The sequence below is a fragment of the Budorcas taxicolor genome, chromosome 11 (assembly GCF_023091745.1).
Source record: "Budorcas taxicolor isolate Tak-1 chromosome 11, Takin1.1, whole genome shotgun sequence".
NCBI lineage: Eukaryota > Metazoa > Chordata > Mammalia > Artiodactyla > Bovidae > Budorcas > Budorcas taxicolor.
The window spans coordinates 156,394,165-156,409,148 of NC_068920.1; the positions used below are offsets into that span (position 1 = coordinate 156,394,165).

The window sequence follows — 14,984 nt, forward strand, 5'->3', positions numbered from 1 at the left end:
GCCATCTGCCGAGAGCTCTCAGATCCCTCCCAGGGGCCAGGTCCGGAGACCTGTGTGACCCACAGCCTCTCAGCCGCCTGCCTCTCATGGGCCTCCGTCTGGCCTTAGCGCTTCTCGCTGCCCTTCCCGCCCAGACGACAGCCGGTCCAGGACACCACCCTCCCAACCTCTCCTCCTGTGCTCACGCCACCTGCTCCACCTAGGGGGCTCTCCTTCCCCCTTCCTCCTATGTGTTCATCCTCAGGCTCTCAGGGGTCTTTCCAGATGCCTCGAGCCAAGGGGCTGCCTCCTTTCCGGCCACCGGGCCTCAACTCTCCCCATGGTTTATTCACCCCGTCACAGTTCAGGGAGCATCTCGTTTGGTGCACAGGGCCAAAGCCCCTGGATATGGCGGTGAGTGAGGCAAAGAGCCTGCTCCCCTGGAACTGGTATTCAGAAAGGGAGAGACGAGCAACAAACAAGAAACCTATGGGTGAGACCTATTTCAGCTGGTGAAGAAATGGGGGCAACTAGGAATGAGGGGTGTCTGCTTCCCAAGTGCAGAGGGGAGGTAGAGAGTCAGAAGGGGAATGAAGGGGTGCTGGCTATTCAAGAGATAACAGATGTTCACCCATCAGGCCTCTGAAATTCGGTCTCTCAGATTAACAGTGTGGTAGATGGTTTTTGGCCTCTTGGCCACGTGCCATCTCCCTGGCTGGCTTTGCAGGCTTCTTGGCTGTCCCTGTGGGTCCCCAGGGATGCGTTCTCCACTTGACTTGGGAGGTCAACTTCCTGGATCTTGCTCATTTGAGCCTAAACCCTCCTCTTTACTCGAAAAGCCATGGCCTTTCCTTGAAGGCTGCACACAGGCTGGGAGGTAGATATATAGATGGATAGGTGGATAGCTAGCTAGATATAGCCAGCTGTAGTGTTTGCTTGAAGCACTTGGGGAGCAAGTGTCACAGAAATGGAGTTTATTTTCATCTTGGTGCACAACAGCTTGTTTGACTCTTCAGTTATGGAATCTGAATGCTCTTCTCTGAGATTTTGAGGTCCCTAAGAAGGATTCTGTGATCACACCCTTTCTACACACTCAAAACTCCCATTTTGCAACATGGTTTAAACTCATTATGTAAACAAGATTACTAGAGTAGAAAACAGTTAAGAAAATAACCATACTTCAGGTATCTTAGAAACAGCCACTTACATACAAATAGTAGAAACCAACAATTTAATAATTGCTACATCTATTATGTATATTCAGTTACTATGTGTATTCAGGTTTTTAAAATTACACCCTATACTCTTTTCAAAGATTCAATTTTTAACCAATTTAAGCAATTCTAAAGAATAGATTCTTACCATATATGTCTTGGTAATCAAAACTAGAATCCTTTTCTTATATCATTTTGAGAAGATTGCTAAATAAAGTATATTTTTGTTTCATCTTGGGGCAAAAATTCTATTCCAGAGGAAGACAATTTCAGTGTTTAGAACTCTTAAGTCACTTTTTCTTAAAAATGGGCACAGCCCTACAGGTTACTTTGCAAAGGTTTGGGGTTGTCGGCTGTGAGGGACAGAAACCTCAGACCAGGAACAGCTCCTCCAAGGCCTGACTGTGGCCGTGACCGAGAGGTGGCAAAGTCAGTGCAGCTGATTAGACTCAACCAGCTAATAAGACACGACTGGTTGAGAATAGTTCCTGCAGTGTACTGATACAGAAAAGCTACCAGAAGAATCCACTGAGCAAATCTGTCCTCGTTTTTTGGAGAGATGACCTTCCTCTACATCCCAAGATGTGGATCTATGGGGCAGCCGAGAAGTCGGAAGTTGGATGTGGCTGAGATAATCCGGTTACAATTCCAAAGAGTACACCTGTCTCATGGGCACCTGACTGTGGGGTGGGGCTGGGCAGGTGTGCCGGTCAAGTAACAGGAAGACAGACATGGCCAGCTGTCAGCCCCTCCGTCACCACCCTCAGTTGTGGTGGTTCATGGGGCACACGCCTAGCACTTTGTGATGCAAAGATGTCTCCCAGACAGGCCCTGAGAATGACGGACAGTGAGGGGCCTTATCCTGGAGGAGGGGCGTGGCCTGGAGCTGGGTGGGGCCCGTTCTGGCCGTTCAACCCCAGGCACAGGTGGTCTGCCCTCTTGAAGTGGATTATGGCACAAATATCCTCAATGAAATGACAAAGTAAAAAGAATTTTGCAGACTCAGAACCGAGGAACACGTTGACAGCATATATGTAGGACGGCAGGCCCCGGGATGGAGCAAGATGACCACGCCCGACAGGCCTACGGGGTTGGGACAGTTGCCATCACCTCAGGCTCTGCACCGTGACACCTTGGCAGGCCAGAGTCGACTCCCTGAGGTCTGAGGCCATGACCCTCTGAAATGAGTCGGTCTGCTTTGTTGCTCAGGTCATTTTATGCTAAACCGCCTCCATGAGGATTTCTCTTTTCTCTTAAAGGGAGCTGAACAGCATGGGGATCTGGTATCGAATGGGCCGAGTACCACGAAATCATGATTCATCTCAACCCACAACGCCTTCCCCATCATCCGTCGCTTCCACCCCAGCCCCCAACCTTCCCAGGTGAGGCCCTGTCCGTGGCACGGTTCTGTTATGCATGTCCCAGAGGAATGTGGTCTTGGGTCCCCCTGCGTAACTTGTTAAACACCTCCACTTAGGATCTGCAGAAACACTGCCAGAGCAATATACCTTTAGAGGAAATTTTGCAAAACCGGTTAGAAATCTTTGCATTACATGAATGTAAAAGCCATTCTGTGTTCTGTTGTACATATTCTGCAGGCTTCTAAAATAGCAGAATATGCAGCTTAAAATGGGCTTGTTATTCTAAAGAGTTCATAGCTGCAACCAGTCACATGATCTGTAGCCTTGCTGTTAGGAAGGCTAGCCATGGAAGGTGGAGTTTCTTCTCTGCCTTAGCCAGCAACTCGTTTCACTCTAGGAGAGTTGGTAAGTGGTTTTGTTCATTTCCATATTGTTTCTTTTCCCAAAGAGGTGCAGACTAAGAAACAGGTAGTTTGGGTATGAGAGAATAGCGAGAAGTTTTTCAAGGGCTGTTCATTTTAATAGTTGTTTCCACGAAGAAACGTGGCTGAGCAGACTGGTCTCTGTACCTGATTTAACCTGATTTCCGCCGGAGCAGAAATCTGGTAATAGCAGATTACCTGAGTAGTAGTCTCAACACTTTCTATCTGATCAAAAACCTCTGCATCGTTAGCAGTAAATTATTTGAGGACAAGGAGCAAACAGCAATGATAGACTGAACTTGAGAAAGGTATTACAAAAGTAAACGAGCAGGTAAGAAGTGGTGAGGCAGTGCCATTGGAGGTGGATGAGCGTTAACGAGAGGGGGTCTCAGAGCTTCCATCTGGGCGAACAGCGGTGACAGAATCGGTCAGGAGCAGGACAAAGCCGTTACTGGGCGCTTGCCCCTGCGCACGCCCCAAGGTCCACACCCTGCACCCCAGAAGTCAGAGGAGAGAGCGGCATGGCTGGTCCCTCACGCCCTGTTCTCCGCTGAGCCTCCCCTGCCTTCAGGGGAACGTGCTTGCCGGAGCTGGCAGCTCAGAGGCCTGTCCTTCAGGACTTTTCTGAAAGACAGGTGTTTCTCGCTCAAGATAGGTTCACACACCAAGAGTGGTGGTTAATCGTAACTATCCCTGGCCTCACCTGAAACTTGAGAAGTAAGTTCTAGTTTCACTTCGAGGTGAAGAGAAGTGAACAGCTTCCCAGAGCTTCCCAGAGTTGTGTCTTTAGGAGTATGAGGCTCAAGCAGCTCAGTTCAGCCCTTTGGAGTTCCTCTCTCACTGCCCCAAGCACCGTCACAGCTGTGATCACTTTCACATGTGCTCAGGGTCGGCTCAGACCCATCACGTGTGCTCGGGGTCGGCTCGGACCCATCACACGTGCCCAGGGTCAGCTCAGACCCATCACACATGCCCGGGTCAGCTCAGACCCCTCACACGTGCCCAGGGTCGACTCAGACCCCTTACACGTGCCCGGGGTCAGCTCAGACCCATCACGTGTGCCCAGGGTCAGCTCAGACCCATCATGTGTGCCCTGGGTTGACTCGGACCCATTGCCTGTGCCTGGGGTCAGCTCGGACCCATCACCTCGGAGAGGTTACAGCTGCTCCCTGTTGACGTCATATGGTCTGGAAGGGCCTAGAAATAGGCGCCACCTCTGGGCAGGTTTAACTTTTTGTGAGATAAAGAGCTCCACTACCCCAGTTAAGGCAGGAGGAGCGCGCTCTTCCCGCCCAGAAGCTAGCCGGTCAGTACGAGAGCAGAGTCACTGGGAGCTGAAGCCAGGGGATGCAGGAACACGGGCCACGGAGGGTCTAAGCTGGGGGTAGCACGTCAGAAGGAGCCTTGTAAGGCTTGTGCATTTTATAACCTCTTGTTGTTCCGTTTATGGTTTACAGTGGCTGCAAGAAAATTGGATCAGTTTCGTTTTACTTGCCAAATAAAGCAAATGTCAAAATAGTCAATATAAAATGTATTCTAATTTGACCGAGTTAAGTCAGCCAGGGTGCAGTAGGATAATTGAATGTTACATTAACGCTCCCCTTGTCTGTCCTAAGCCTCCTCTCATTGTGCAGTCATTTATAGGTGGCCCACACACCTATGAGCCTCCTAATTCAACAGGGTTGTTTTTTTTTTTTTAATGTTCTTCAGTTTTTGTATTGTTTTCCTATTGCATGTGTTTGATTTTTTTTTTAATGATATGCTGATAATTCAGAGTATCCTCTGAAGATCTGTGAAGTGATGAGTGTGTTATTCCGTGTGGCTTCAGATCCTGTGATCTGTCGAGCAGAGGAACCTGGCAGCTTTCTCTCTGGCAGAGAGCTGTGGGTGACGCTTGTGTTCCCGCTGGGGGCCTGCAGAGGGCCTGTGGAATGGAGGCCTCTGTGCCTGGTTCCCAGGAATGGTCTCTCTCGTCGAAAGCCTCCAACTTAGAACCAGCAGCCTGTTTTTCCTTTCCTGTTTTGTGCTTCTGCGCCTTTGTTCATGTGGACACTTGTGCGTCCGATATGTCTCGCATTCCCTGCCTCGGATGTCAGCTCAAATACTGCCTCTTGCAGGAAGCCTTCCCTGAATGCCCTGTGCCAGGCTCTGCCCTCAGAGCCTTCTCAGCCATTACCCCTTCACTTTGTGATCATGTTGTAACCTTCTGGAAGGCAGGGACTGTGTCTAGTGTCTGTTACTTCCCTGAGCTCAGCCCAGGTGCAGACACGTTCAGTTATGCAGGAAATGCCTCTCCAACAGCCTGGGACCCCATGCTGCGGCCTCCCCAACCCCAACCGCAGATGACTCGTGAGCCCCTGAAGACTCCTCAGGCTTTTCTGATTCTGAGAGGAAGACAAGCTGATAGAAAATAATCAAAGAAAGAAGACAAATTCTGACTCCAGTAAGCAAAGGCTCGTTACCTTTGGGTATATTTCTTTCAAGTCGTTTTCCTGTGTACTTTTTACATAAGTGCTATCATATCACAAAAAAGCAAAGTCTGTGTTTCGCTGCTGCCTTCTCTTGTGAAAGCACAAGCAATACCTCCGCTGTGGTCTTTGTGTGGACGCAGGGATCAGGTTGCAGAGCCAGGGCTGCGGTGAGAGCGTGGTGAAGCAGTGCCCTCTACTGACCAAGTGTGGAGGAGGCTGGAGGACGGGCAGGCTGTGGCAAGCAAGGGCGGCGGGCTATTTTCCCAATTTCTCCTTTCCCTGGGGGCGGGAAGGAAGCCAGGGAGAGCCAGTAGCAGGGCTTGTTGCCTCTGTGAGCTTGAGTTTATGTCTCAAGAGCCAAAACGTGCTGTCTGCCTTCATTTCTTTTGTGGTTAACTCAAGTTTCAAATAACTTCCAGTCGTTTTTTGGAGAGCTGTCACCCCTGTTGATCTTAGCCCAAAGGGGCAGTTGGCAAGATGGTGGGTTACCATCCAAAGACCTCACGGTCCTGACAGAACCACCTTCTCCTTCCAGAGGCAGGTACTGCCCCGCTGAACGCGTGCTTCCTGCCCGTTTCTTCCCTGTTGTTGCAGAGAATGCCAGCTGCGGGGCCAGACGTGGTGGTGTCCTTTCAGGATGGGCAGGCCCCTCGGCTGTATCCGGCGAATGGGGCAGAGTGTTTGAAGTTCATGGCAAGATCCAGGATAAGGTGTGTTGGCAGAGCTCCTCTTCCTCATCCAGCGAATCTTTCTCTCACACGCACATCTCTCCACTCGTTTCTTGGCAGTTTTACCCACGTGAAGAAGGGCGTGTCACTTCTCCCCCGGGGGCCTGGAGCCTCCATTTCTCCCTGGGCCCCAGCGCTGCTCCGTCCTCTGCCATCTGCTTCACGAATGTTGACCAGCAGGCTGGGCCTGGCCATGGGCCTTGGACATGATCCTACGTGCCCACCCGCCTCCCGGGCTGGCTTCAGATTTTTGGGTCAGCCCGGTGCATGTGAGCAAACACTGGTGTCCCTGGGTCCTGGCCCTTCTGATAGCAGGATGGGTGCAGACAGAGCAAGCACCTTCCTTCCCCCTTCAGCCTGGGCAGCCCCCACCCCAGCCCTCATATGTGATTCTGCCAGGACGAGAAGTTTCAGCTTCTGCTGGTACCAAGGTCTGGAAAATCTCGGGGCGGCAGGAGGACTTGCAACTGATGGAGCGCCAGCTGCCCCAGCGTGTGGGAGAGGGAACGGTTCTGTGCCCTCCCAGGAGGGGCCCTGGTGAGCTGTTGCCCCCCGGCTTGCAGAACAGTAGAACCTGTAGCTTGATAAAGACATCAGAGGCATGCTTATCAAATGTGCAGATGACACAGAGTCATTAGGGAGAGCTGATGTGCTGAATGGCAGAATCAATACCCCACGTCTCCTCTACAGCCAGAGCATCCTGCCTCATCCAGAAGATGAAAGGTGATGGGTGAAAACGGACAGGGCCCCCCACGGTTCAAAACATCCAACTGCGTGGGAGCCAAACGGAGGAGACCTGGCTTAGCCGCAGTCTGTGTGAAGCGGGCACAACCTTGGGTGCGTGGAATGAATGCAGCCTTATGCGCACAGTGGGACAGGTCACCTTGTAGAAGTTAACGCAAATCGAGCAGTGAGCTTGAGTGCGAGGAATCGCTGAGTTTTGATCTGAGTAAAGATGGGACAGCTGGCTTCAGATGTCCAAATGGTTACCATGTAGAAGGGAGTGTAGAAGTGCCTCCAGGTGGGGCTGGGGCTTTGGGAGCCCCTGGAGTTGGACTGAAGTCACAGGAGGTAGATTTGGGCTTAACCTTTTAAAGTCAATAAAGAGAACTTACCAAGGGTGAAAACCCCGTGGCATTAAAGGAGCCAGCTTAGGAGGCTGTGTGCACCCATCACTGGGAGGATGCAAACAGCAAGTGGATTTTTCAGGCCTTCAGCGGTTCTTCTTTAGCCCGTTAAGAAATGTGTCCCACTCTCCAGCCCCATCTTCAGGAATCCAGGCTCAGCTGGCCTGCACATTAGGGCTGCAGACCCCTTGCCCATGGGGTGCTACAGTGGGCGCCTGACACCCGAGTCTGCTCACACCGTGCCCAGTGCTTCTAGCCTGGCCTCCTTCAGCTCATCCAGAACCAGTGTCAGTGGGTCGGAGCTTGGGGCCTGCGGGGTGGCGGCGGAGAGCCCTGTGTGGTGCAGCCGGACTGGTTCCAGCAGCTCCTTCTGCCCATTCTGCTGGCTGGGAGTACCCAGGGGGGAGCTGCTCCCGCAGACCTCAGGCCTTAGTCTGAGGTCCTGTGACCCTCCACAGACACTGTCACCCCACCCCCACCCCACCCTTCGCCCCGGGAGGAAATGTCGTCTTCCCTCCCGGAGCCACGGGGCACAGCCTCCTGGGAGCCTCTCCCCCGTCAGGCGGGGGCTGAGCCTCCCTTATAAGGTGCCCGGCGCTGCTCCGAGTTGTTCAGAAATCTTCCGGTGATTTGTCAGCTTCCAGCAAGTTGTCAGTCACAGGTTCCGAGGTATGTTTCTTAGTGACAGACATAATTGTACTTAACTTTTTGCGTGGATGTTATCAATCTGTGACAGATACTCTGGGAAATGGGGCATTTTGATTGCAGAGGATCTGTCACTCGCGTTTACTCTTCCACTCAGGGACACCGGGATTCAGTCACAACTTTCGCATGTCCATGTCAGGTTTTTGAGAACATAGATCCTCGCTGACCTCAGAAATGGTTCCGTCATTGCCATCCCAGGGCTGTCATCTGAAAGGTTAATGGCTCCTCCTGAAGGAGAGGCAGCATCCCGCCGTGGCGATCTAGCGTGCAGGCCGCGCATATGCAGGCCCCCCTCCACATCTGTCGTCAGGAGCCTGCAGGCTGCCACGCTCCATCCTGGCCCCCTGGCCCCCGCTTCCTATGGACGTAGGATCCACTGAGCCGTTTGATCTACCCACGGAATAAGCCGACAGCGGGGACGGAGCCTTGCTCACCAGCTGCAGTCCTGCTGGCTTAAAATCCTCGCTGCCTTCTGTCCATGTTTGTTTGTAAAGATGCTCTTTGTATGACTAGACCACACCTGTTGTGGCAGGACTTGAACGGGAGGCCCAGGGTTGCACAGATCAGGGAGGCTCTTTTCCCTTTCCAGCCGAGGTGCCTGCCCCCACCCCAAGGGGCAGCAGGCTTGGCAAGGGGACATTTGCCTATAAGGAGGCCTGGCAGTTTCACCACTTTTGTAGCTTTACTAGGAGAAGGCTTCCCTGATGGCTCAGCGGGAGAGAATCTGCCTGCCAATGCAAGAGTTGCAGGTTCAATCCCTGGGTCAGGAAGATCCCCTGGAGAAGGAAATGGCAGCCCGCTCCAGTAATCTTGCCTAGGAAATCCCACAGACAGAGCAGCCTGGCAGGCTGTGCATAGCCCACCGGGTCGCCAAGATTTGGACACGACTTAGCAACTAAAGAACAACAAAAGGAGAAAGCCCAGTGCAGAGGATTGGCAGGAATTCATTTTCAAGTTGAAAGGTGTTTTGTAACAAGGGTTCACCATGTATGAGAAGGGTTACATGGGTCCCACATGAAGGTGAGATTAGAAGGCGAGCCCAAAGGCCAGTTCTGGTGACGTTTCCCCCCACCTTCTGATAGCAAGCAATTTAGGACATGGATTTTGAGCTCCACTTCTGCAGTAGCAACAGTTCAGGGGTGCGTGAGCCCAGCGAGGGCCTGTGGGACCGTGCCCGTCTGCAGGGCAGGTCCAGGCACAGCTGCGAGTCTGGCTTTACTTAGGAGAAGTAGACTTCCTTTTTGTTCACACGCACACCACACGCCTTTTTTGTTTCAGTCTGAAAATAGGACGCACGTGTTTGTATCCTTCCTGCTGTGACCATCCTTTGAAGATGGAGATGGTAACGCGGCTTTGCCGCCGCCTCCCCCTGCTCACGGGCACCCACCCACCCAGCCAGCTAAAAGCACCAGCCTCCAGGGGCATCCCCAAGAGGAGCCTGCTGGAGGGGGCGGAGCCAGAACACGCAATCAAACTTAGACTCGAGGCTCCTGGGGCTCGGTATTAATTTCACCTAAATAGCACACACTACATTCTTTGTCTGGAACTTTAAAGCCCTAGGTCGCCTCCCATCCTGTTGGGGTTTTCAAACACACACACACACACACACACACACATCCTTTTTTTTTTCTTCCAATTCGGAGCCTTCCCTGGCCTGTTACCTGGTCTCACGTGAGTCAAGCCCATCTCCTCTTGGCTCCTGGGCACATTGTCCTTATCCCCCACCCATCTCTGCTCAGGCCATTGCTGTGTGCCTCGCCGCCTGCCAGCCCCTGCACCCCCTGAAAGCGGCAGATTGGACTCCACAGAGTATGGAGGCCTCGTCCTGTCCAGCCTCCAGGCTTGGCCTCTCCCTCGCCACTTCTGGAAGGCCTTCCTCCCCTCCAGTTGCCCGCACCCTGCAGTTTGGCATTTCACATTTCCCTGTCATTGCCGTGTTTATTTATATTTGGTCTTGTGACTAGATCTGCTGGCTTATTGATGACGGGGAGTCTCACATTCCTTTTTTTCCCCTCCTTTAAAGCCTCAGAAAAGGCTAGTCACAGAAATAGAGATGATAACATTGCATCACGTATATCAAAATTTACCAGGTACTTTAGGCTGCATCCTGTCATTGGAGACTGTAAGTATTCAGTGGAAAATGGTGTGGCTCTAAAATGGTAGGGACCTTTGAACTCCAGATGCCTGGCACGTGGGGGCCAATGCTATTGAACATATAAAGTGAGCTGGTTAGACACACAGGACCAGGTATCATATGCATCTCTCCTTCCATCTATCCAGCCAGCCGGCCAGCCGACCGAGACTTATACTTGCATTCTCTAGGTGTCAGGCACTATTCAAGTGCATTACAAAGAAAAGCTTATCTAATCCTCATAACACTTCTTGAGTTGGGTACTGTTTTTTCCCTCCTTTTCAAAATGTGGAAACTAAGATCAGGGAGGTTACACTCCTTTCCCAACATGACACAGCTACTAAGTGTCAGAGCTGGGATTTGAACCCAAGCATGGATGAGCTACCCCATCAATGGACATGAGTTTGAGTAAACTCTGGGAGATGGTGAAGGACAGGGAAGCCTGGCGTGCTGCAGTCCACTGGGTCGTGAAGAGTCAGACACAACTTAGCGGCTAAACAGCAGCAGATGAGCTACCCCTGGTTGGCAGACTGTCCTCGTGCCCTGATGCTGGAGGTCACAGGCTCCCTGGTGTGAAGCATGTCTCTGGGGAGCGAAGCAGGTACCTTTAGGGGCCGGTGGTTGGGGTGCAGCTTCTCCAGGCTCCTTCACAGCCACTGGAGAGGACTTCCCAGAGCCTGTGGTGTGGGCGGCACTCTTCCCAGGAGACGTGTGGACGTTGGCTGGGGGCCAGTCCTCTCGAGTTGTGATTGCTGCCTGAGGAGAACATGTGGGAGCCATACCCCAGCGGGTCCCTCGACCAGCTTCAAAGCCCTTGATTACGCAGGGTTACAAGCGGTTTGATTTATTCTGGTGATTATGAGAGTGGTGTGAAAGAGACCTGCAGAGCGAGGTTATTTGAATATCTTTGAAATGCTTGTGCTGCAAAGCCTGGGCTGCCTTTATAACAATACCCAACTTAGTTTTGGTGTCAGAGTAATTCTGAAGGTGAAATTTCATTAGAATACAGTTTGGTATTGTTAGCTATGAATGATGAGTTAGGCTGAGCGATATGCTTTTTGATATTAATTTTTAATATGACTTCTTGGGAAGTCAGAGCTTCTGTTTAATGAAGAATTGACTAGTAGTCAATACAGCTCCCACCTCTGAGCAAGCCTTCTCTGTTGTCACTCTCCCGAGTCAGATTTTTGACAAGGTAAAAATCTGCTTGTAAATGTGTGATCTTTGTGACTTTATGACTGTCTTATTTTGCTTGGTGGTTATGATGGTTATGCAGGCTTGTTGCTGTTGCCCCAGAAGGCAGGGTTATAAATGTGAAACGATTCCCTCCAGTGTCTGCTTCTCAAGTGTGCCAGTGCTCTTTGCACAGTGGGTGTAAGCTCTGGGGTTTGGAGAAAGGTCTTTTTCAGGATTATGAAAATAGTTTTCCATGTGTCAGAACAGGTTTATCAGTTCACTTTAGGGTCAGTTCTGTGAACCAGACCATTTAGAGGAGGATATTTTACCTTTTATCAGAGTGGAAGTTGGCAGTCTATTTGCAGGTAGCTCTCTGGAATATTTCACCTGGGCCTCTCTGTGTAAATCCAGCTGCTGAACAAAGGAAAAATGAGTGTGAAGTGGAATTTTCTGGTATTTCACCACTCCTGCATGTGCTGCCCCCCCACCCCTGCCCCCCCCAACTACCCCCCCCCCACCGCTATTCTATTTCAAGACAGGGTTTCAACGATTAATTTGGGTATTTAATAAAATTCTTTGCTTGTAGTAACTTTTCAAAGGCCTTTGGATTTCCTTGGGTGGGGCTTTTGCCCATGAGTAGGGTGGCATTCAACTTGAACTCCCTTCTGAGCAGCAGATGTTTTGTTTCCAGTTGAATAATAATATTAATAATTATCAGAATAAATACAATTATCACCACCATCATTATTATTTCAGCTACAGGGTTTGTTGTTGTTTTTTTTTTTTTTTTTGAGCATCTTGTGCCAGGCATTGTGTAAATACTACATATTGTGTTTAATCGTTCTAATCTTTACAACCGTGCAGTGAGGTGAATAATGGAGTCCTTATCTTAAGAAATAAGAAGCTTGGAGAGGTGGCAACTTACCCCAGGGCTGAGGGTTAGGATGGGAGGAGCCAGGATCAGAGCCCGGCTCCCTGTCTTCAGGGAACCTGCCCTCCCTGCCTTCAGGGAGCCTCAGGCATTTAGAATTTAGAGCCCTCCCCACCTCAGTGTCTCCTGCAGCCAGTGGCAGAGCCAAGACCAAACTCAGCCATCAGTGCTTCCAGACCAGGGCCCACATTCCACCACCCAATTAGTCATTGTTTCACTTTGTTTTCCACAGCTCTTGACATTGAGTGGGCAAGAAGGGGAAGAATGTGCATTGGGTTCTTTACGAGGGTTTGTTTTCCGCCCCAGGCCCCTCCCTGTCCTCCCTGTGCTCTCACGCACACGGGGCCTTTCATGAATCTGAGTTTTGGCAGGCTTGCTACCCTTGAATTTTGGAGAAGCGGATATTTTAGTAGGCTGGAAGAAGATGAAAAGCTCGCAGTGCCCATATGTTCCTTGTTTTTAAAAGCAAGGTCAGTGAGGTTTAGAGACTCTTTAAATATTTCAATTTATAAGATGAGACTGGATCATCTGGAATGGACGTGTGGTGCCCCGAGTCCCCGGCTTGGTTTTTCCCTTCCGTAATGGAGGTAGGTGTTTTGGCATTGCAGGGTTCAAGTGTAATAAAACTTAAATGCAGTGCATAAGTGCCATGATTTGGAACATTGCTGCAGCTATGAAAGTTAGATTTCCCCCCACCCTTTTTTTCACTCCCCTCTTTTTTGCTTGTCGAGTAATCAGTGACTTGAAAAATAGCAGATTGGTCCAAGGATGGTAGTTTCAGAAACCAAAAACTCCCAAGCTTTAAGGGAGTACAGTCTTCGACATTTTTCTAAGAAAGTGTTTTCTTCATTCAACTAAACCGTCCCCAGTTGAGATTAGACATATGTCCCGAACTGTATGGATACTGTACTTTGAAATGCTACACAAGCACCCATTTTTAGTTAAGACACTGCCACCCTCTGCCTCCATTTTCTCTTGAATTTTGCAAAACAAATGACATGGTGGGTGCTTTTCTTGATCCCAAGTTATTTATAGAAGCCCAGCATCCAAGTGACTGTCCAGCCCATCCCTAAGGATACAGTGAGGAGGCCACTAGCATGACCTGTTGATGCCGGCATGTGGGCAGGAGGATTAGATCTGGGACCAGGTCTCACCTCCCTGTTACCACGTGCCTGGGAGGTGAGATGCTGTTCACCTGCCCAGGTGCAGGCGGGGGATGGCTGTGGTCATAGCCTCGGTAGGACCTCCGAAGGCCCAGAGAGGCGGGCCCTTGACCTTCATTGTTTTCCAGGGCCTGGCCTTCCCCCACCCCCGGACACCCCACCCCATGGAAGAAGCAGGAGCTCAGTGCTGCCAGCGTTTCCTGTCATGTTTCCTGCACTCTTCATACCTCTCCGATTCTAAATTTCAGAAGTAATTTGTCAGTCTAGAGGCGGGAGTCATTAATAACCATTATTTAGAACTGTCGAGTCTTCCTCCGTGTGTGTGTGTGTGTGTGTGTGTTAAGCATCCAAAAAATTGGCCTTGTTGGTGGCAAACAGGGCATCTCTATTTACAAATCAGGCCCGCCCCACCCCTGCTGGCCTTTCTCAGGTCCAGTTATTCCAAGTCTGTCTTTAATCACCAAAAAGGGCGGTGGCAGAGTAGTTAACGCATGTCCTCCTGGAATTCATTAGTATTATTACCAAAGACCGTGTTGTAAATTGTTAATTTTTTTTTTTAACTGCTTGGAAAAAATGTCTAACTATTTCATTTTAATGTACTTAAAGAAAAAAATTTGTTTTTTCCTTGTCAAACATTTGAAACAGAATAGTTGAGAAGCTGGGACTTAGATTGCACTGGGGTGGGCTCTGCGTGGTTGCCTTCAGTGGTGCTGAAGCTGTGTCACGAAGCTGGGACTTAGGTCGCGCTGGGGTGGGCGCTGCGTGGTCGCCCTCAGTGGCGCTGAAGCTGTGTCATCAGGTTGGGGTGCAGCTTGAGCCCCCCGAACGTCCAGCGGCGGTTACGGAGACGAGTTGGCATTCAGTGTCTGTTAATGCAGGCTGTTATTCTTTAACATTAAAATTCCACTAAAGGACTAATAATTACTGTTAATATCTTTCCGTGGAAACTTACAGTAAAGGAGCAATAGCAGAAACAGTATTTAAGGGAGAGCTGCCGGCATGAGAAGAATGCAAATAAGTGTTATTAGCCTAATGATTTTGCCGTCGCCATGGTTGTGCAGCAGCTCTGTTGTGAATATGTCATCCGGCACCCGTGAATTTGGAAAGTGTGTCAAAACACAACTTCAATTAGTTTGCTCTAATTATGGCTCTGGAGAGTTTGTAACTACATCACTCCTCATTAAAAGAGATTTTCTTATATGGATTAATGTAATATACAAAGGAAAGTTTCAAAGTTCCCGACGCCATTTGCTCCCGCAAGGAGCAGGCGCCGAGGAGACATTCTGGATCCCAGGTTTCCCGCTGCCCGCTCGGCTGGGCAGCGGGGCTGGGCAATGGGGGCTGCATGGCCAGCTCTTCCATTCCTGCCGGAAGTGGCCACTGCCAGAGGAGCTCTGGCCATGTCCACGTCCACAAGAGGGTAACCGAGCCCTTCTCCAGCTTCTAGAAGAGAACCGCTGATCGGAAACCATCAGGACTCCCACTCCCACCCAAGCTCCTCTGTGGAGTCTGGAAGCAGAAAGATCTCTGGACCCACCATGGCCAAGTGCAGGGTGCGAAGTCAGCCTTTGTCCCC

At 50.6% G+C, this 14,984-nt stretch overlaps 1 protein-coding gene across 2 annotated transcripts in view; it reads left to right on the forward strand.

Annotated features, from left to right (window-relative positions):
- The window catches only part of MVB12B (multivesicular body subunit 12B), a 200,200-nt gene that overhangs the window by 84,529 nt on the left and 100,687 nt on the right, over window positions 1–14,984 (forward strand). For both annotated transcript variants that reach the window (XM_052648784.1, XM_052648785.1), the window contains exon 6: window positions 2,453–2,575. In XM_052648784.1, coding sequence (XP_052504744.1) covers window positions 2,453–2,575 — 123 coding nt within the window. The remainder of the gene's footprint in view (window positions 1–2,452; window positions 2,576–14,984) is intronic.